At 36.5% G+C, this 22,230-nt stretch overlaps 1 protein-coding gene across 1 annotated transcript; it reads left to right on the forward strand.

Annotated features, from left to right (window-relative positions):
* uqcrq (ubiquinol-cytochrome c reductase, complex III subunit VII) lies at window positions 1–21,747 on the forward strand. Its single transcript, XM_066649551.1, has 3 exons — window positions 1–161; window positions 5,803–5,969; window positions 19,288–21,747. The coding sequence occupies exons 2-3, from the start codon at window positions 5,816–5,818 to the stop codon at window positions 19,380–19,382; spliced, it is 249 nt and encodes an 82-aa protein (XP_066505648.1). The 5' UTR covers window positions 1–161; window positions 5,803–5,815; the 3' UTR covers window positions 19,383–21,747.
* Window positions 21,748–22,230: the final 483 nt, after the last annotated feature.

Consider the following 22,230-nt stretch of genomic DNA (forward strand, 5'->3'; position numbering starts at 1 on the left):
GCTCCTAACCTCCCATGAAAATGAATTGGATGTGGGCGGAGCTGGATATGATCCGACTCCACCCAGTGGATATCTGGTTCCGTATTGAGGAGTACTTGCGGGGTTTCACATTGCTACTGTTGCTGTCTCCACACGGTTAAATAGAGTCGCTTAACAGGAAGGTAGGTCTTTAACGTATTTGGTATTTCTGTGTGTTCAATATTTTATGTAGTTCACTGTGATCAGTTGTAACTTAGCTATATATTTTCTGAGGAAATGGTGGCTTGACGATATGGTTATTTTAACTAACAGAGAACAAACCCAACCAATGTCAACCAAGGACTTTGTTTAGCTATCCACGGCCAGTGTCTTTTGTTTTGGCGCCATGAGAGCAAAACAGAACATAATCATCTACGTAATTTCTCCACTAAACGTTATCTAGGTAAACTGGAAACTGGTCCAATGACCCAGCTTAATATGTTTACTGGCGAATTATTTTATTGCAGATATACGTTCGCGTCTGGTCGCCATATTGGAAATGTTCTCTTCGTCACGTTTCATGAGCAATACCTTAGTCTATACTTGGACTTAACACAATCATATTCTAGGTTTCTTCGTAATGTAGAACTTGATTAGATTTTCCAGATAATAAGACGGGTCACAGCAAAGATTGGCGGCTTTGTATGTCCGGTAACAATATCATTTGGAATGGATTTTATCATATTTATCACACACATGATACGTTACAATAACACCATTATTATAATAATAATAATAATTCTAGTTACTTATTAAGGGGTTTAATTAGTGATGTAAACAAAGCATAGATTACATTTTATTTATGCAAATATATCTATTAAATATCATAATCCTCTCATGCTCTGTCTCTCACACACAAGAATGTGTGTGTGGGCACACAGCTCGTGTTTTGTCTTCAACCTTGCCTAATCCCTCCAGGTTAGATCCATGAGTTGTCTATTAATTTTCCCAATTAAAGCTTCTGTATTCAATGCTAAAGCACTTCCCTAAAACAGTCTCTCAGCAATGTTCAGAAAATTTCAAAACTACACTGTCTAACTAAGATTAAAAAAGGATGGTTTCCTCTAGCAAGTTTGTCATGCATATCATTCATTCATTCAATCATTGTCTGTAAGCGCTTTTCCAGTTCAGTGTCGGTGGGTCCAGAGCTTACCTGGAATCATTGGGTGAAATGCTACAAGACTTTTCCCCTTACCCCCTTTAAATTGTTCATAACACTAGAGCTTTCATAGAGTTCTTAAAATGTTCTTTTTCTGTGACAGAATGGGTGATTGGTTTACATGTTTATTGCAATAACAACATATATGTATGATGTACAATTTTTCAGATTTATACTACAGTGTTAAAATCATACTTGCAGCACACCTAATATCTGATTTAATGGCAAATAGCATTTTTCACAGGTCAGTATGTTGACTGTTGGGCAAATGGAACTCTGTTGCTTAGGTGAAAATAAATGAATAGACATGAATGTGAGGAACAAGGGATGAATAAATGACCTGCCCTGATGGAGTTCATTAAGTTTGTTGTCTGATGGGCAAAATAATCTCTATGGCTTGGGCATGTGAGAAAATGAATTGCGGTGAATGGAAGGGGGAAAATATAAACAAAAAAATAGGGTTGGGTGGTATAATGTTAATCCTTTATTAAGTGTGACCTCTTCACCATTTCCCGGTCCAGTCATGCCTTCAGTCTTCTATGAGAAGTAGCTATGGATTGTACAGAAAATAACTAGATTTGGAGCTAGGCTTTTTTAAAGAAAATATTTAAGGATGCACCATTATCACTTTTCCCTTCCGATAATGATATTTCATGGTCAAGTATCTGCAAATACTGAGTACCTATACAAACTCTATCTATCTTAACTGCTAGACAGATACCCATAAATACAGATATTTTATTATTTTATATTGCTGTATTTAAAGATTTTATTTTGTTAAAGCAGTGTTAAATTGCTAATAAAATATTATACAGATACTATAGGTGGGTTGGAAATAGTAAAAAAAAAACAATTATTAGCTGCAATTACTTATATGACAAATAATCGTCAGTTAAAATTTCATGATTGTGACAGCTCTACGCACCACTAGAAATAGCTCAAATTTAAAGTTGGGGCATAACGCATTACACAAACCCAAACACCCCAACCAAACACATAGCTCGCTTTTCCTAGGACACACAGATACATACGGATGTACTTCTTGCTGCAGTTATTGTTTGAGCCGCTAATTGTGTAGATCCACAAAGAAAAATACGTAAAAATGGCCTTGGGTCGTGAGTGGGAAAATATAGCGCGGTCTCTACACACTGCAGCACCTTCCATATTTAATAGATTTTTCTAAGGGTAAAAAATGTACAAATCACTCAGTCTCTTAAACAATCAAACAAACCTAAATTAAAAAAATATATGTGCACTTTCTATTTTTATTCTATATAAATATGCATCTAAATGTTTAGTTAATTTTGCCAGTTTTAATTATTTCCCTACTAATATATTAAAATCTGCAGAGTAACAGCATTGAAATGTGTTCCCGGTAGAGGATGTGATATCTTATTTAGAGTTAGAAAAATCAGTAAAATGTGTAATGTTAAGCATTATCCATTGGTAATGAATATGTTTTGTAAGATCGTACAAATTATACACAAATAATTAAAATAATTTTTTTCTCATTTATTTTACTTCAGTAATTCACAGCTTTGGGAATGTTCTATGTTACACATAATCTAAAATACATGTTGAAAGCAGCCCATATCATGAAGTTCTCATTCTTGCATTAGACAGATATGTGCATTTTGATAATATCTCATGTGGTAATGGTCTCATGTGTACTACTTATTTAAACAGAGAGGGGGGGTGTATTGAGGAAAAAAAAGCAAAATTAGGCAGATGTTTTATGGATGTGGAGATCAAATAATTTTGAATTCACAAGCTGTCAGATATATCTTCCAAATATACAACCCACTCTGTAATGTCATACTCCTGTAAAGAGCAGTGGAAATATTTATATTAATATAGTGTCGCAACAAGGAATCGTTTAATTGCTTAAAATCGATTATTAAAATAGTTGATAATTTAATAATCGATTTGTTGTGTTTACATTGTTATACACAAGTACAGTTGCTACCCCCTAATGTAAGGCAGTAAGCCAACCAAAGCACCATTTAAGATGGATGCTGACCACCATAAAACACGAGGAGAACCAATGCCATTCCTTGTATATGTGACGAATTCTGGTAGAAGCGTTTGACAAATGGAGGAGGCAGTCACAGCAGAGGATAATGTTAGCCGTGTCAGAGAGAAAACTGTACGGTCCATGTTGTCAAAAATATGGGAGCGCTTTACATTAACGCCTTCAAAGAACAGCATTAGGTGCAAAATGTGCACAGCTGATCTTGCATGGCACGGCAGCACAACATCACTGCACCTGAAGAATAAGCAAGTTGGAGATATGGGTGAAGGAGATTCACGGTAAGTTTGTAGTAAGTTGATTCTGTGTTTTTTCCTCTTACTCAATGTTACTAGAGTTGCTAGTAGAGATTTCTTATTCCTAAAATATATACATACACACACACACACACACACAATGGAACCTCTACTAACGAACGCCTATACTAATGAACTTTCCAAGATACGAACCAGTCATTTGAATATTTTTTGTCTCCACCAACGAACCACGACTCTAGAAACGAACCCGAGCCTCCGCTGAGCTGGTGGCTGGAAATGGCCCCTGACCCCAATCGGCAAGTCTCCAAGCGCGCCCAGACTTGAGTGAGCTTTTAAGATTAGCAAATTGTAGTTTTAGCAATTTAGCATTAGTGTAAATAGCAGACATCAAAATTCGTGCTAAGTTAAGCCGTATCTATGCTTCGTCTCCCCACATTCACCCGCCTCTCCATTATTCCATCCACCCCCCCACCTCCCGTCATACAGCCAGTGCCCGTGTTACTCCTCCAGCCAGTCGTCACGTCTTCAAGGTAGCGATATGTAACCACTTAAAACTTTATTACTTTTTTATTACTGTTACCACTGTATTCCTTTTATTTTTAGTAATGCTACATGTATTTTTTTACTAATTTGAGGGTTTTGTAAACATATATCAGTGCAAAAAGGGTGAATTTCGGGGTGGGCTGGAACGCATTAATTGCTTTTCCATTATTTTAAATGGGGAAAATTGACTCGAGAAACGAACTTTTCTACTTACGAACCAGGTCACGGAACGGATCAAGTTCGTAGGTAGAGATTCCACTGTATATAGCAAAAAAGTTTGCCCCCCCCCCTTGTCTGCTTGAGTAGTTAAACAAGGTGTCATAAATTGATATTCCTCTGTTACTTATACAATTACAACATTAGTTCTCTAAAATTTTTATCTGAACAAGTTCTGATCAAATATACATTAATTGCATTTCCCTTTTATTCTCATCACATGGTAGCATCACCCAGTGTCCCTTTATTTAATTTAATTTTACCTTGTCTGCGTTTTAGATCAGTAGTTGCTAACTTTAATAATGGATGTTCATACTAAACTTTCTCTCTCACCTCAGGAAAAAAAGCCCAGCATTGGTGACTGTTTTGAAGGTCTGTACACCACAGCAAGCAGATGGTGGGAGGATAAGGGATTCAGAAAATTATAAACACCTTCAACCCTGATTACACTCTTCCTTCAAGGACCTATTTCACCAGACTGATAGAGAAGAAATTCCAGGAGACCTTACAGGGTGTGAAGAGTTCCATAAATGCCAGCAACAGCAAAATTGCTCCTACCACTGATAAACAGACATGATATATGGAAGTGTAGCCACTGAAGCCTACTTTTGCATTACACGCCATTACATAGGAGATGACTGGGACATGAAATCAACAGATAGTCTTTGTTTGCCATTTAAATTGTTCACCATCTTAATGTTCAAGACTTCAGTAGGATTGTGTTTCACAAAACAATATGAAACATAAGAAATGTTGGTTGAATTTTATGAAAGAAAAGATTAGTGATTCTTTACATTGATTCAGCTGCTACACATTTTTTTAATTCAATTTTTTGTACTCAATGTAGCAAACATTTAATTTTTTTATGTGAATTGTTGGAAACAACTTTTGTACAAATTTAGTTTGATTTATTGACCATTTGATTTATTGAATAAAAGGCTGGAAATCATATTTCACTTGTTTTCATTTTTATCAATTAATAGATTAATCAAAGAAAAAAATCAACAGATTATCAAATAAATAATTGTTAGTTGTAGCCCTATATTAATTTTGATATAGCGCTATATTATTAGCTCTTTTGTACCCTTGTTCCTTCTATAACAATTCAGGGCTTTAAGAAATTAAATATATTGTTATAGTCTCTCCTGTCTCTCCAGGGTGTCCCCCTGCCACAGCCCTGACCTGGACAAGCAGTTACAGACAATGAATCGATGAACTTTAAAGCAAACGAGACTCCATTTAACTAGAAAAGTTAAAACATATATTTGTGAATTTGAGGTCATTTTCTAAGCCAATGTTCTGACTATGTAAACTTTGTGAATGGCTTCATGTATGGTTTAACATTTTAATAACATTAGTGTGTTCACTGCCATGGATGTGTTAAATGCAGAGGTCTAATTTTGTTGTATAGTTGTACAATGATCATATAGCATGTCATCTGTTCATGTATTGTCCTAGAAATGTACAATGGACTTGTAGTATTGGTAAAGTATAAACCTTTACTACAATCTGAATTTAGAATGAGTGAGAGATTGTGGTTATTTTGAAAGTAATATACCTCTGCTTTCTTTTTAAAACAGGTCTTGTGTAAATATGGGTCGTCACTTTGGAGACCTGGCCAAAATACGGCACATAATCACTTACAGCATCTCCCCCTTCGAGCAGAGGGCTTTCCCCAACTACTTTTCAAAGGGAATTCCCAATGTTTGGAGACGATTCACAGCGTCTGTCTTCAGGGTTGCACCCCGTAAGTCCTCTCAACATACAAAATTGCATTTACACTGAGGTAATAATGTGACTTGACATTTACAATAAGTTCCAAATATGTACTGGAGAGCTGACAAAAATATTAAGAGCTCAATAAATGTGCATAATTTAGTCATAATTAAAAAAAGATATCATTAAATAAATTAATTCAATTTTTATAATGAAATAGGTATACAAATATTTATTATTTTGTGCATGATAAAATTAACTCTAAAAATGGTATAACAGCATTGCAAATATACAAATTCAGGCTCATAATCTGTCATTTTAACATGGCTATATATTGGTAAATATACAGGTTTACCCTCAGCGTTAGTGCAACCATAGGTGAATAAAATCAAACACCAATGCAAAAATATACCCGCTGTCATACATTTTATCAGGTATTGCCTTAGAGTATGTGCAAAAATCAAAGCAACTAATTCAGTGGCCTGTGTTGACAAAAAAGGTAAATGGGCCTCAAAGTAGGTTTGGATAGTATAACAGTAATGCTTCATACCGTGATATTTAGAAATGTGGATGGTATCTCAGTGAGGATGGTATTTTTGAAGTGTGGGTGGTGTGTCGAGTTTCCATTATGTCTTTAAGTACAAGACCAAAGATTTCATTTAAGTGCATTTAAGAGGGCAACAGAGAGTGTGTCCTGTAGGAACTCTGTCAGAGACCTTTTTTTTCTTCTTCATTATCATATGTGCCTGTGTGCACTTTTGGGCTGGGCTGAGCTAACTGCACAGGGCTGAAAAGTGTTACCCCCATCTCATGATAATACTGTATACCATGTTAATATTTTCAGACGTATGATGCAATGGAAAAATATGGATACCTCCTATCCCTATTTGGAAGCAAGCAAACCCATCACTTAGTTAAGGACCAGAGCCATTAACAAACACATGGGCTGTTGCACAGTGTGTTCTTGTGTGTTCTTGCATTCATGCTTGACGTCATCTTCTACCGCAGAAGTTATGTTCCAGTGCTCAAGAACAGTTGAAGTTGAGCATTCTTGAACAACCTGTATATTGTTCAAGAATGCAGGAGAAGCCTGTAAAATTGTTGGTTTAATGTGAATGTGGCTAGTACTGTCAGACTGTTATAACTACTCAGGCTTTGAGCAGTCATGTGGTGTAGTGGACATATTAAGCACTGTAAACCTGATGATTAATGTGCAGCTTTACATCGTGGCAATGCGATCTTTTCAAGATCCTGCACAAGTAGGGTGTCCGCTGTGTGCAAACAGGCAGGCAGGCCCTGAGCAAAATTATCTAATGATTTGGACAGATTTGCCTTAATTCTGAGACCTCCACGGTCCCACATCAAAATTTAATTGCAGACCCCATTGTGTTTCAACATGTGTGTCAGCTTCAGTACTGGAGCTGGGCATAGCAGCATTCAGAGACAAAAATGCAGTGATAAATTCATTAGTCCACGGAATGTTGTCTGGAGCATCACTTTTACAGGCAGTGTGCAGATGATATTGATGTTGTTGGTGGCCAGAATGCAGTGTCCCATAGATTACTGAAACTGGACTTAAGGGCATCAGCACTGCTACTTTAGCAAAATATGAAATTCACACGCATCCAGGTTTGTTAACATAGCCAGAGAGCCACGCTCATGTGTGTGCTCATCCACAGCTGACACCAGCATATCATCCACATACTGCAAGACTGCACCCATTCATTAACATGAGAACAGACAGGAACTCAGATGGCGAATCAAAAAAGCCCTGTAACAATCTAGTCCAAGTGTACAGCTGCATGTCCTCGTACAGGAATGCTGAAAAATACAGAACAGGTTCTGCCTAAATATTCATTGGTACTGACTCTAAATGCTTTAGAAGAAACATACTGGACCCTTACAGCGAGTGTCACAGTATTGCGGCCATAGAGAAATGATCATTTATGATACAGTTTAACTCCATTAAAGAAGATATTTAAGCACAAAAAGTATATTGCCAAAAGTATGCATTCACCCATCCAAATCATTGAATTCAGGTGTGCCAAATACTCTCATGGCCACAGGTGAATAAAACCAAGTGCCTAGAAATGCAGACAACTTCTACAAACATTACTAAAAGAATGGGTCGCTTTCAGGATCTCGGTGAATTCCAGCGTGGTAACATGATAGGATGCAACACGTTCAGTTAGTCAGTAAGATTTCTCGTTACTAAAAATTTCACAGTCAACTCTCAGTGGTATTACAACAAAGTGAAAGCAATTGGGAAAGACAGCAACTTGGCCACAAAGTGGTTGGCCACAAAATCACAGAATCGGTCAGCAGGTGCTGAGGTGCAGAGGCCACTGACTTTCTGCAAAATCAGTTGCTACAGACCTCCAAGCTTCATGTTGCCTTCAGATTAGCTCAAGAGTAGAGCTTCATAAAATGGATTTCCATGGCCAAGCAGCCGCATCCAAGCCTTACATCACCAAATGCAATAAAAAGTGACAAATGCAGTTTTGTAAAACGCGTTGAATGCAGTTTTGTAAAGCATGTCCCCCAATGAGCTCTAGAGCAGTGTTCTGTGGATTGAATAATCACTCTTCTCTGTCTGGCAATCCCATAGACGGGTCTGGGTTTCACATTTACCAGGTGAACAGTACTTGGCTGACTACGTTTTACCAAGTGTAAAATTTGGGTTTTTAAGGTGTGGGGTTGTTTTCAGGAGTTGTTGTAGGGAAATTAAATCTTAATGCTTTATCAAACCAAGAGATTTTGGACAATTTCATGTTTCTATATTTGTGGGAACAGTTTGGGGACAGCTGCTTCCTGTTTCAACACAACACGAAAACTTGTCTGGCCTGAAATCAACACAATAGGAAAACAAAATCTTTGGAATAAATAAGAACAGAGACTGCAAACCAGACCTTGTCCAACATCAGTGTCTGACCTCACAAATGCACTTCTGAATGAATTAGTAAAAATTCCCATAAACTCACTCCTGAACATTAAGAGATTAAGGTGTTACAGCTGCATAGGGTGGGCAGACATCATATTACACCCTATGAATTTAAAAATGGGATGTCACTGGAATTCATATGCATGTGAATATAGACGAGCGAATATTTTTTGGCAGTGTAGTGTATAAGATGAGAAATAACAATATACACCACCCATATTATACTTGCTCTGTGGGGGTCTTGAGCATTGAAGAACAGGGTGAAATGGAGATAGGAATGTATGCAGAGCAACAGATGGATTACAGTTTGTAATTGTAGAACTATGAAGTGCTCCTGTGTAGTCAGTGGAGCTTAGAGAATGGACAGTGTGCCTCACTTATGAAACCTCCATAAAAAACATGAGCAAAATGAGTTTAATGGACATACTAGAAAACTCTTCGCCAGATTCATGAATGCTGCGTAAACACCAGATTTCTTTACTAGAATGTGTAACGTGTCTATTAGTGAATACCAAATGTTTGCAAATTGGGAGGGACCCTTAACATCTGTCCTTGTGGCAGTGCAGATGTTGTTATACTTCATTATGATAAATAAAGTGCTGTTAATTTCACAAATTCATATAATCAAGGAAATCACTTGGAAAAAACTTTCTTCACACAGCCTCACAACACATACTTTTTGAACAGAATATGATATTTTGTATTTGTAATTATATATATAATTGTATACAACACTATTGTTATTTAGAAGATACATTATGTAAATTAAGGGCCTAAGATATTTGCACACTACTGCACATTCACTGAAGTTAGCTCTGCACAGGCAGAAAAAGCTAAAGGCCTTTATTCTTGATACAAGCTCTTCAGTTCTGGGTCATTTGACTCTCTTTGTAGTCTCTCATAGAGGGATAAATGCCTTTGGATTTATTCCTGATTTGCAAGAATTTTTTTATTGCGTTCGTTTTTATAACATGTTTAATAAAACATCAGAGGTGCATGACAGGGCACAGAGTAAATGCAAGAGACTCAAACACTGCGATTGTATAATTTTGGAACGCACACCCTCACACCAGTTATAGTGTGTCAAATATAACACAGCTTAAAATTCCTGGGATGATGCTTGGATGAGGGTTTAATTAATGATTCAAACCTTCCAGTGTCCAAACACGGAGAGATTTTCCACAGGTTTGGGAATAGTATGGGGTTCTAAAATATTGCACAAATACAAAAGAATAGATTTCTATAGTGAACTGACCAGAGAGACATCTCTCAGCTAATAAACCATGAAAACCTTAAAATTCTCTATGCAGAGCTGTCTGTTAAATCCAGCAGCAGCGCAACATCAGCTGTTAACACAGGTTACAAACTAAAAATCATTTTATATTGCAGTGATCCGCATTAAGTAACTATGAGTAACAAAATTCAGCAAGCAATTGCTTTTTAGCTACTGGATGTTGCTTCTAATAATAGTCTGTACTAGGAAGAGGACTGTTTTGTGAAATTACGTTTGATTATTATTAAATGTATTGTTTATTTATTGATGGCGCAGCAGGTAGTATTGCATTCACACAGCTCTAGGGACCTGGATGTTATGGGTTCAAATCCTGCTCCAGGTGATTCTCCGTGTGAAGACTCAGTTCACAGATATTAAGCCATAATATATTTTATTCTGTTCTTAGCTTGAAATGATTCGGATACTAGAAATGAGTACACAGTTATCCCATTAATCAACCTGTCAGATTATTTAACAGAAACACAATTTTTGTTCTTTTCTCAATCTAGATAATCTCATGAACATTAAACTATCACAGCCACATCCCTATCCCTATCCTGTCTCCAGTGGTGGATAAAGTACACAAATCATGTACTTGAATTAATGTAAATATATTCCATGTATAATATTATTCCAGTAAAAGTAGAAGTCCTTAATTTAGATCTCCACTTGAGTTAAAGAATAAAAGTATTTAACTTCAAATGTACTCAAGTATCAAAAGTAAAAATACCATGATTTATCATGGTTCTAATATCCTATTTTGATAAAAGACTTGTGCTTAATCAATGCATTGTAAGTGGGAAGACTCTATTGTGACTCTTGGTTCACCGGCCTTTTAATATAATGTCATTAATTAGTCTGATGAAAAAAACAGAAACAGCCAAAGATTTATTACAATGAATGTTATATCAACTGTCACATATACAGAAGGTGTTTCCCCTCCAAACCAACAGAGGTTGCTGTCTCCTGATTATTAAGTCCAATTTATGATTCTGCATTGAACCTATGCTGTATGTCGTAGCCTGACTCGCACCTCTCCAGAAATACACATTGCATTGACAAAGACTGCAATTACTGTGACTGGTCCGCAAACTCCTCCACACTACAAAGACTGCAGACAGCAGCAAATTCACCACCAAAGATTTCCTCAGTCATTTGGTTTGGAAGTCACAAAATGATTAAAAATGTTAAACAAAGAAAATATGGACATCTCATGGAAAAAAAACTTGCAACAAGGACCAAGAACACACATATATGCCTACCCTCCAGTTTCTACAGTGCTGAGCCAAGATTAGCATTCACAGAGCCAAGATTAGCATTGACTCTATTCTCCCAATTACAGCTCAGTGAACCATCACAATTTTGAAGCTGTAATTTTAAGGTAAAAATTAATATTACATAATGTTCCTTTTAAGCTCTGTTTTGTCTTCATTGAGACAAAACTGTTGTTTGAGCTTTTTTTCTGCAATTCTGAGCCATCTGTTTCTTAAATACATTTTTAGTTTTTCAGACTTTTTGCCTGATACTGGGTTTTGTTTTTTGGATTTGCCTTGTTTATCTCTCTCTAATGATTTTCAGGTTTTTGCCTCGCTTCAAGTATTGTTGATGGTTGAGTCGGTGCTCCCGCCGTAGGTATAAATCCTTGCGCCAAAACACTTAGGCAACTCTAGTGTAGTTTTTGTCCTAGAAACATAATAAGCATACCCCCAGCAACCTTAATGGGTTTACTTTTCAAATATATGGAGGTTGAAAACAAATTTATTTTTACCTGATTTTTATAGAAAGATAAGTAACAAGAGGCACACCCTGAGACTCAGACCACAACCTTTGATTGCCCACCCATTCATATGATAATGCTAATGCACGCTAATCCATCCGCACTTTATAGAGGATTACGATGTGTGAAAACGCTAATTTTAGTCATAAAAACAGAAGCACATGGCTATGTTTTTGCATTGAGTGTGGTGCTCCAAGACGTACAGTCACGCATTACGACTGCCTAAGAAGGAACAGCTTCATTTTGTGATGAGTAAATTAAATATATTTGACTTGTTTTTCTGCAGCATTATTAGCATTTTCGAATTCCAGCAACATAATTCGTGAAGCTCGACAGTAAATGTTTTGTAGGGATAGAGATCTCAGCTTATAGAATAAAAAACAGCGTGTAGTACTTTGTCATCTGAAGCGCACATTTAAGGCTTTGTTGCTTCAAAGCAGTCTGTGTCATTGCTAAATAACTAAAATATATTTACAACCAAACCATTCAGTTGGTCTCACTGATGGGGTGAGGTGGGAACTAGTGATCAGGCAATAATATATAATACTTTTAAAATCACAACCCTGAAGGGATCTGTCATGGAAAGGGTTGGTGAATATAATACCTTGGTGTACAGCTAGATGATAAATGTAGTTTTATACAGCATGTAAACAAGCTTACAGGTCAACTGAGGCACAAACTTGGCTTCCTGTTTTGAAACAAATCATGTTTTCAAATGCACAAACCTGAAAAGAGATTGCTGAAGCAATACTGCTGTCGCTGCTGGATTATGGTGATGTGATCTACAGATATGCATCTGCAGCTATATTGAAACCATTAGATTATATATATCATCTGGCTTTAAGATTCATTGCTCGTGACCCCTACAGTACACATCACCGTTTATTATTTGAAAAGGTTGGCTGATCTCTTGCTGTGTGCAGGCAAAAACAAAAACACATTGGTTTCTTCTTATCTTTAAAGCGCACACTGGGCGTATGCCATCATATACCCCAACACTGCTCCTTGAAAAAATACAGATTCACTCCAGTGAATGGATCACCCTTCAGGTACCAAGAGTTTTTACTGAACTCTGAAAATCTGATTTTAACTACAGTATACCAGCAAGCTGAAATTCATTACAGGAAACACTAAATGAAGCCAAACTATTGAACACATGAAGCCAAACTATTTACAAGAAACGCCCGTAAAGTACCATTGCTGGAAAAGAAGGTGTGTTTCAAAGGTTACAGTTTGGCAAAGACAACATTGACTGGCCTAAAGAGAAGTGTAGCAACACTTTATGGACAGATGAAAGCAAGATTGTTCTTATTAGATCTAAAGACCACAGACAGTTTGAGACAACCACAAAAACACTGAATTCAAGCCACAGTACACTGTGAGGACTGTAAAACATGGAGGTGCAAGCATAATCGTTTGGGGATGTTTCACATACTTTGGAATCTGGCCCATTTATCGCATACCAGGCACCATGGGCCAGTTTGAATATATCAAAATACTTGCAAGAGGTCATGTTGCCTTACTCTGAAGACATGCCCTTGAAATGGGTGTTTCAGCAGGACAATGACCACAAACACACCAGCAAGGGGGCAACATCCTGGTTCCAGACCAACAAGATTGATGTTATGAAGTGGCCAAGCCAATCCCTAGACATCAATGACTGGTTGAGAATTTGTGGAGTGACATCTAAAATGCTGTTTTTGATGCTAAACCCAAGATTGCAAAAGAACGGTGTCCAGGAATATCTGTTCACCGATGTCAGGTGTTAGTTGATTCCATACTACACAGATGTAAAGCGGTTACATATAAATAGAGGTTATACAAATAATATTAGTTCAGCGATTAACAGAAAACGAAATCTGTAAACAAGCTTGAGTTTATACTGTAAATATTCGAATTTGTATGTGAGGGGAAAAAAAAAAAATATATATATATATATATATATATATATATATATAAAATAAAATATATTTTTTTCCACTTCAAATTGCTCCCAGTGCCTTTGTGTACATGGAAATAAATGTTATTATGAGGATTGAGCTTTTTCTCAGTTGTTTTAAACACACTGGGCCTCATTCATGAAACACGAGCAGAACGAATTTCCTCATGAATCGTTCATCAATCACTTTTTGCATTAATACAAAATTAATACAAAACAGTCCTCTAAAAGCAATTGCATGCTAAATTATATTGTTACTCATGTGGTCAGTTACTTAATGTGGATCATTGCAATATAAGAGTTTAGGGTCTTTAACCTGTGTTGAATTGCTGCTGGATGTAACAGGCAGCTCTGCATAGAGAACTTTGGAGAGGATACAGGTTTATTAGTTGAGTGATCGCTGGTCACTTGACTATCGAGCTCCATTCTTTTGGATTTATGCATGATTTTAGAACCCTGTACTATTCCGAATCTGTGCGGGAACTGTCAGTGTTTGGCTCCTTGAACACTGGAACATCTAAAACATGGATTTTTAAGCAATCAATCATCCAGACTTCATACCAGGAAATTTAATGTTATACTTGATGTACTGTAATTGGCACGAGAGTTTGCATGCCCAAATGATAATATTGCAATGCCTGAGTCTTGTGCGTTTGCCCTGCGCATGGTCCTGCACCTCCCAATGTTTTATACCTTGCTTCATACAAAATTAACACATTTAAAGGAAATCTTGCAAATCAGGAACAAATCCACAAACATTTATCCTTCTATGCGGACATGCACGTAGCTTCCGTGCAACTTCCCCCGCCTTAAGAATTGTGCAGGGTAAACTGCAGTGAACATACAGTACAAATGCCTTGGCCTCTTTAAATTATCTTTATTTAAAATGATGTAAATGAGTGGTGCTTGTATATGATTATATATAATTATTAATACAAAATAGAATAAGTATGTGTGCTGTGAGTGCAGATTTCAAGATTTAGCATAATGAAATAATGAAGTGTTCAATCTCAAATAAAACTGCATTGCCACAAGAAGACAGGTTAAACCTGAGAATTTACATTAACACAGAGAATTTGAATAATTACTGTAATAATATTGTTTGTTTTAATTTCTATTTCAGCATAATAAATATTAATATAAAAATATATACATAAAAGCAACTAAAATCAATAGTGGCTGCTGGTCTTTCAAAGAGGGGAAGCTCGTTGTCAGCTTACATCAAAAAGTTTTTTTATACGTAAATTCTGCCCTCATTCATTTTTCAAGAAAATGGCCTGTGATCCTAACATACCAAGTAGGTGTCTTTTCCAGGGACTTGACCAGTGTCCTCTCAATGGCCAGCAGAGCTAGGTTGCTTAGATGGCCAAATACCAAGATTTGGTTGCAGTTTGTCTTTCGACTTCACTGGCAAAATCCGTGATGGGAATGAAGCTCCCAGTAATTAAGTGATGGTATAGATCTCAAAATAGCTGTCAAACAAAATGGGATTCAGCCTTTCAACTGATCCTCCAATCATCTTGCAGAAGCTCCATATCCAAACCCACCCACATCTCCATTCACCTTTAGAGAGAGACGTTCAGCGTCCATGGGCGGGCCAAAATCATGGCATTTATCTCAAAGCAATTAAAACATTCCATGCAGTCCCATTTAAGTAAAGAGACGCTTAGCTTCTACTGGCAAATGCATTGACGCAATGGGAATGTATGAGATGTTAACAAATTCAAGTCAGTTGCTGACTCTGAACAAACACATCTTCAAGATGAACATGTTGTAATGCATTTGTAGTCAATGAAATATTAACACAACTGTACATATTTGACCATTTTTGACAAGAAGTAGTATATAGTATAAGAAGTGAGTGTGTGTGTGTGTGTAGCAAGAAGTAAGGAAATTTGTGTTTGGTAGATTGTTTTTTGTAACGATGCTTCTTGGCAATAAATCTTATACTGTTAGGAAAACCTGTAAAGGAAAGCCTGTTAATTTCCCTTTTAAATGGTGCCACATTTGTAAGAAACATGGGTTGTGCTTATTCTGCTATTGAGTCGTTTGGTGGACTGGATGATTTGAAGTTTGAAAAAACAAAAAACAAGACATATTGGCATTTTATTAATTTAACAAACAAGAGCCTCAGTATCATGTGGAAGAACCATACACAGCCACAACAGCCTTGGTCACTCTGAAACAAACAGCACACACAAGTTGATTCCACAAGTGTTCAATGGGGTTGAGGTCAGGACTGCTGGCAGGCCATTCCATCCTCTAGACTCCCACAATGGGCGGAACACAAGCTTGAAGTTGCCCTATCGCCTGGAGGCGGCGGCAGTCCTTCACAGTGCGACACACACTCACCCATTCCCTCACACACACCTATGGACACTTTTGAGTCACCGATCCACCTACCAATGTGTGTTTTTGGGCTGATGGAGGAAACCAGAGCACCCGGAGGAATCCCATGCGGACATGCATTTTTGCTCAGTCTCTTTATGTTGGAGTCATGAACGCTGACCTTAACTGAGGCAAGTGAGGCCTGCAGTTTTTTGGATGTTTTTGTGGGGTCTTTTGTGATCTCTTGAATGAGTCGTCTCTGCGCTCTTGGGGAAAGTTTTGTCAGCTGGCCACTCCTGAGAAGGTTCACCACTGTTCCACGCTTTTACCATTTGTAAATAATGGCTCTCACTGTGGTTCACTGGAGTCGCAAAACTTTAGAAATGGCTTTATAACCTTTTCCAAACTTGATAGATATCAATTTCTTTCTCATTTGTTCCTGAATTTCTTTGGACCTTGATATGATGTCTAGCTTTTGAGGAACTTTTAGTCTATTTCGCTCAGGCAGGTCCTATTTAAGTAAATCCTTGATTGATAACAGATGTGGCAGTAATCAGGCCTGGGTGTGGCTAGAGAAATTACTACAATTCTGCTTTACTCTCTGTAACAATTTGAGGGATATATGCATCTGGTTGTTTTCAATGGAGCAAAACCAATACATAATGTAAAAAATGCATAATTCAGTATATTCAGACAGAGCATTAACATTTTTTCAATTGAATTATTCAGTTATGTTCTTCGTCTATATTTATACAAAATGTATAAAACATAAGATGAACAGTTTTCAAAAGTACAGTATTAACAATGTGCATAGTGAAAATTATGAGTTGGCCAACTCGCTTAAAAAACAGAAATATTGTGACATGTCTTTTTTGGTGAATTTAATCTCTTCATCTTTGCTAATGCTCTCGTTTCCCTCAATATTTGTATAAGTCTGAGTTCTTGCGTCAGTGCCTGAGGACACAATGGTGCATTTATGTTGCCTTGGAATAAAAAAGACATCAATAAAAAAATATGTTGCCTCCGAAAATACGTTAGAATAAGGAACAATACTATATATATATATATATATATATATATATATATATATATATATATATATATATATATATATATATACACACACACACCAGAGACACTTGATTTTTTTAGAAATAGATTTGGAACATCCAACTTCTTTTGCTATGGCTGATAGGTTCAACCATTTAGCCTTCATCCGGACAACCTACTGCCGTAGGGTTTCAGTCACTTTGGGACTGCTAACCATCTTGCAAAGTCAGTGAAAAAGTTATGCTGCCGGTTAAATAGGGTTTAAAGAAATTAGCACTAGGTGCCAGATTAACACCAGTAACTTGCAAGTATCTAGAAGGTTTGTCTATTTTTGATCAGTGTTCTTTGTCAATTGTTAGGATAAATTTACAGTTAAAAAACTTAAATTGACATTTAGGATATATTGTGTTGTTTTTGTGTAATTATCTCCTTGTGTGTGTGTGGGTGACATTTTACTTCAACTCCACTACATTTCAAAGTCAAATATCTTACTATTTATTCCACTACATTTTGAAAATCTGTTATTCCTTTTGTTTTATGTATGGGTAAACCCGTAACATGTCTGAACAAATCCCTGGCTGCACCATTTCCAGGAGGCAGACAGATCCAGTCAGAGCGCTAAAACAAGCAAACCTCAAGTTTCTCTGTCTAAAACCAAGTAATAAAAAAGGCTTCTTTTTTTTTCATTTATTATTATTATTATAATATTATTATTATAATTAAAAATATAATTATTATTTGTTTTTTAATGCACTGTTGTGCATATTTGAGACTGTAAGTAATCACGTTTCAGTTTTTTGTTTCAGTTCTTTTATTAATTAACAAAAGTATGTGTACTGTTTAGTTAGAGTTAGTCTGACTACTACTTTTAGAAAATTTGTCACTGTGGTGGTAACTTTTGCTCTGTCTGTGCTGGTACCCTCAAGGGTACATATTTGTACCTTTTTAATCAGGGAACATAAATGTACCTTATTTTATTATAATTAAAAAATTAAAACATTGTTTTGATTTCATATGCCCCATTTCATCTTCAGGGTTTTTTTAATGATACAGTTCTATAATGAAGATTATAGATATTCCCCTCTCCTTCTGGAAAAAAGAATGTAATGTACATTTAAGCAACAAAATTGGACTTTTAAACACTGTTGTGTAACTTTTAAAGGAACATTTACATAGTTTGTATATTTAGTGACCAATATTGTACCTCTACTGTACCTTTTTTTCTGAGAGAATATTTATTAATATTACAGGGTTGTACATATGTCATTAATCACTGCAAACTGAGGGCGAGGTTTATTTAACAGTGTTTTTCTTTTCAGTGTACATTGACACAATACTTGAAGCAAGGTCAAACCCTGAAAATCAGTACAGCGAGATAAACATGTCCATAAGGAAAAAAAAAAAAAAACAGACCAAAAAGTCAGAAAAAATAAAAACTTGTTTAAGAAACAGATGGTTCAGAATTGCTTAAAATTACAGTTTCAAAATTATTGTGATGTTTCACTGAGCAGTAATAAGGAGAATAGAGCCTCTGTCAATGCTAATTTTGGCTAAGCACTGAAGAAACAGCACTTTTGAGGGAGGGTAGGCACATTTTTTCCATGTGTTCCCATTCTTTTCTTCTACTTTTACTGGAGTAATATTTTACATGGAGTATCTGTATATTAACTCAAGTACATGGTTTGTTTACTTTGTCCACCACAGATTATTCCTGGGTTCTGCGTTGTGTGCGTCAATCTAACCTTGTCATTGGCCTTGTGGCTTCTATCAAATGGATGATTAGTTCTTTTTGATATTTTGTGTGTGTGTGTGTGTGTGTTTTAATTGCCCAGCTCCCTAGCACACATTTTACATAAAGTAAGTGTTATGAATAATGTTTTAGCTTCTAATTTCTGATTTCAAAGCAATTTCACATCTTTCAATGTAAACAAGATGTTTTAAACATGGGTATCCTCTCATAAACTAAATATTTTGTCTGAGCATGTCTAGTAGTTTAGTAGTTGATTTCACTGAGTAATTTTTTTTTCTGTCTCTCTTACAGCCATGGTTTTGTTGTACCTCACTTACACATGGGGCACTCATGTTCATGAACAGAGCAAGAGGAAGAACATTGAAGACTTCAAGAATGATAATTGAAACCAGTTAATGTTTTTGGTGTTCACATTTGATTTTTGTTTATAGTGATCAATAAAAAAAAAATATATATATATAAATATAAAGAAAACTTTCATTCTGCCTTTTAATTTTTTGTCCTGTTCCTGCCTTACAAACAATGATAGCAAGTAGGACCATGACATGCCGCAACCCACATTAGGTATGAACAGGTTTGGAAAGGTGATTAAATGATGTAATAAATTAATGTATGTATTACAAATTCAGCAGGTATATCCTACTTTCATTTGGAAAGTATTATGAATACTAGTTCATTGGTAACTTGTACTTGTTTCATTACTGTCATTTGTGTGTGTGTGTGTGTATATTGTAGAGTGACCAGTCTTTTGATGTCAGAATATGCAATGCAGGGGGTCTGCAAATTGGTTGGGGGTGGTTGAAGTGAATTTTACATAAAGCATTTATGTAACACAAAGTTTCAATGCAAATACGTTTAGCTTGTTTAATGCGCACAGTGTGATGGAAGTGCTTTGTTATTTATGAATAACAGCCAGTAACAGTCTTTTCTGAGTCATTTATATTTGTTTTGAGGTTTGTCATTAAAAGGACAAGCTCTTTTGGCCGTGTCAGGAAAATTATTATAAAGTGGTTATGTAGTCGAGGAAGCCCAAAGTAATCAATGTAAGATTCTGCCTCCAGCTTTCCATTTTTATGGTCAAGAGGAATTCTCTGTTTCTCAGCCTGAGCATTGATGGCCGCCATGAAACTACCCCCACACAGTCTGTTTGGAGACCAGAAGGTCATGAAAGGCCCCATTTCCGGTTTGACCCTGGGATGTTCACAAAAAGGTCTGTCCTTACACTGATTGGTCTGTTCGAAACTTTATGACCACCAGATGACCATTAGGCCAGCAGATAACTTTTAAATCAGTCAAGAAACCTTGTGAATGGACACTAAAGCTATCACCTGATAGAACTCATAACTCTCCTAGGAACATTTGTCAAAATAATGTTCGGATTTAACTTAAGGAAGATCGCCAGATGGCCCCAGAGGAGGAGTCACCACCCTTGCCAATTTTCTCTAAAAATCATAGTTCAATCCAGCAGAAACAGCATGGACCAATAGTGCCTCCAAGTGGACATTTAGGAAATCATGTCACTAAAAGCACCACCTGGGTCCCATGTGTCTGTCTCTGTCTCTCTCTCTCTCGTTTCATCTCTCCCAAAAAGAGTTATCTTGGACACGTATGCCATTCTTGAACCATTAATCCATTTTATGCATTATCCAATGTATTATTGTTTAATCATGTGATATTCTATGTTATTCTCAGGTATATATGTATACTAACCATGTCAGCATGAATTTATATACATTTCAGCAAACAAGACCAATTCCTTTCTCAATTTAAAAGAATGTTAATTAATCTCAAATAACTAGAATAGTTTGTGTACATACATCAATATACTCAATGTATCAACTCAATAAAGGAATTAACTTTCCAATATATACAATGTTTTATCAGCCAGAGCAGAGTTAAACATTTGATCTCTGGGGAACTTGAGACGGTCAGGTGTACTTCCCAAACACAGTAGCCAATCAGAGAACGGCTACCTCTCAAGTGAGCGTAATGGCGCAACTTAGAAAACAGTTGTACGGCCGATAGGGTGTGAGTCGTTTTAGGAAAAGAAACAGTCGCTACATCAGGTCAACTGAAGACTAGAAAAGAGCGCTGGCTTCCGCTGATTCTGAGAAAGACTCTGAGAACAAGGACCAATCTTAGAACTGGACAGGGGACGCTCTGGTCAGTTAGCATTGAGTCATTGTCAGGTATTTAAACCTTTAGAAATAACTCAGTCAGCGCCAGCCTGATCAAAGCAGGTGAAACTTATTTTTGGCCCGAATAAGAAATCACCCCTGTGATTAGTAAATAGTTAATATAGTAATTTTACGGACTTCCAGACGCCACCTCTGAACTTGACCAAAAAGAAGCTTCTTTTGACGCCCCCTTTTTCAGGGAACTCCCAACTAGGACAGCAACAGATATCCCAAAAGGGAATCCCAACTGACGTCAACACGCTGTAAGGACACCGGAAGCGTGCAACACTTAGACACTTAGCAAGCCCATCCTTAGCTGCCTCAGAACAGAACCGAACCAGGGCCTGGACCCCGTGCTGCAACTGCGATGGAATCGCTCTGCCCATCAGTTGGTTGTAACTGCGTCACAGTAAGCTTCAGATATCATTCTCAGAGCTGATGTCTAATTAGTCCCTTGGTAAAACATTTTAATCATTAGTTAACTTTCATTAGATAAGATCATATTATTTACACAAGCCATATAGCCTAGCCACTGAGTAGACCCATAAGAGTTTCATCTGCATTGATCCCCATTTGTGAGGTTATAATAATTGTGCTATGTCTATTAAATGATTATTATTTCTTTCCAATGAAGTGTTCTTTGATTTGAAATAATATTGTGTATAGAGCCTGTCATTGAGGTATGAAAATCCTGAAAACCCACATTCTAGTGTGAATAGTATCCAAATTTATGATAAATTAACATTGGTATTATCTAAAATTATTATTATTATTAATTTATAATTAATAACCACATTTAAGCAGAAATAATTTAAATACTGTTACCACGCTACAGTTAATATCAGTGTATGGTTGAATTTGCAAGTTCAGACATTATTGGCTTAAGCAGTGCACAATCATTGATCTTGAGGGAAAATATTGTTTTTCTTTTGCATGAATGAAAAAAAGAAAGCAAAAATGGTTATTATGTTGACCTTCCTGCTATTTCTTGTTGCTTTTCACAAACAAAACTAATGTACATATAGTAAAAATAAATCAGGAATGCTGAGACATGGAC

This window comes from Hoplias malabaricus, chromosome 17 (genome assembly GCF_029633855.1).
Source record: "Hoplias malabaricus isolate fHopMal1 chromosome 17, fHopMal1.hap1, whole genome shotgun sequence".
NCBI lineage: Eukaryota > Metazoa > Chordata > Actinopteri > Characiformes > Erythrinidae > Hoplias > Hoplias malabaricus.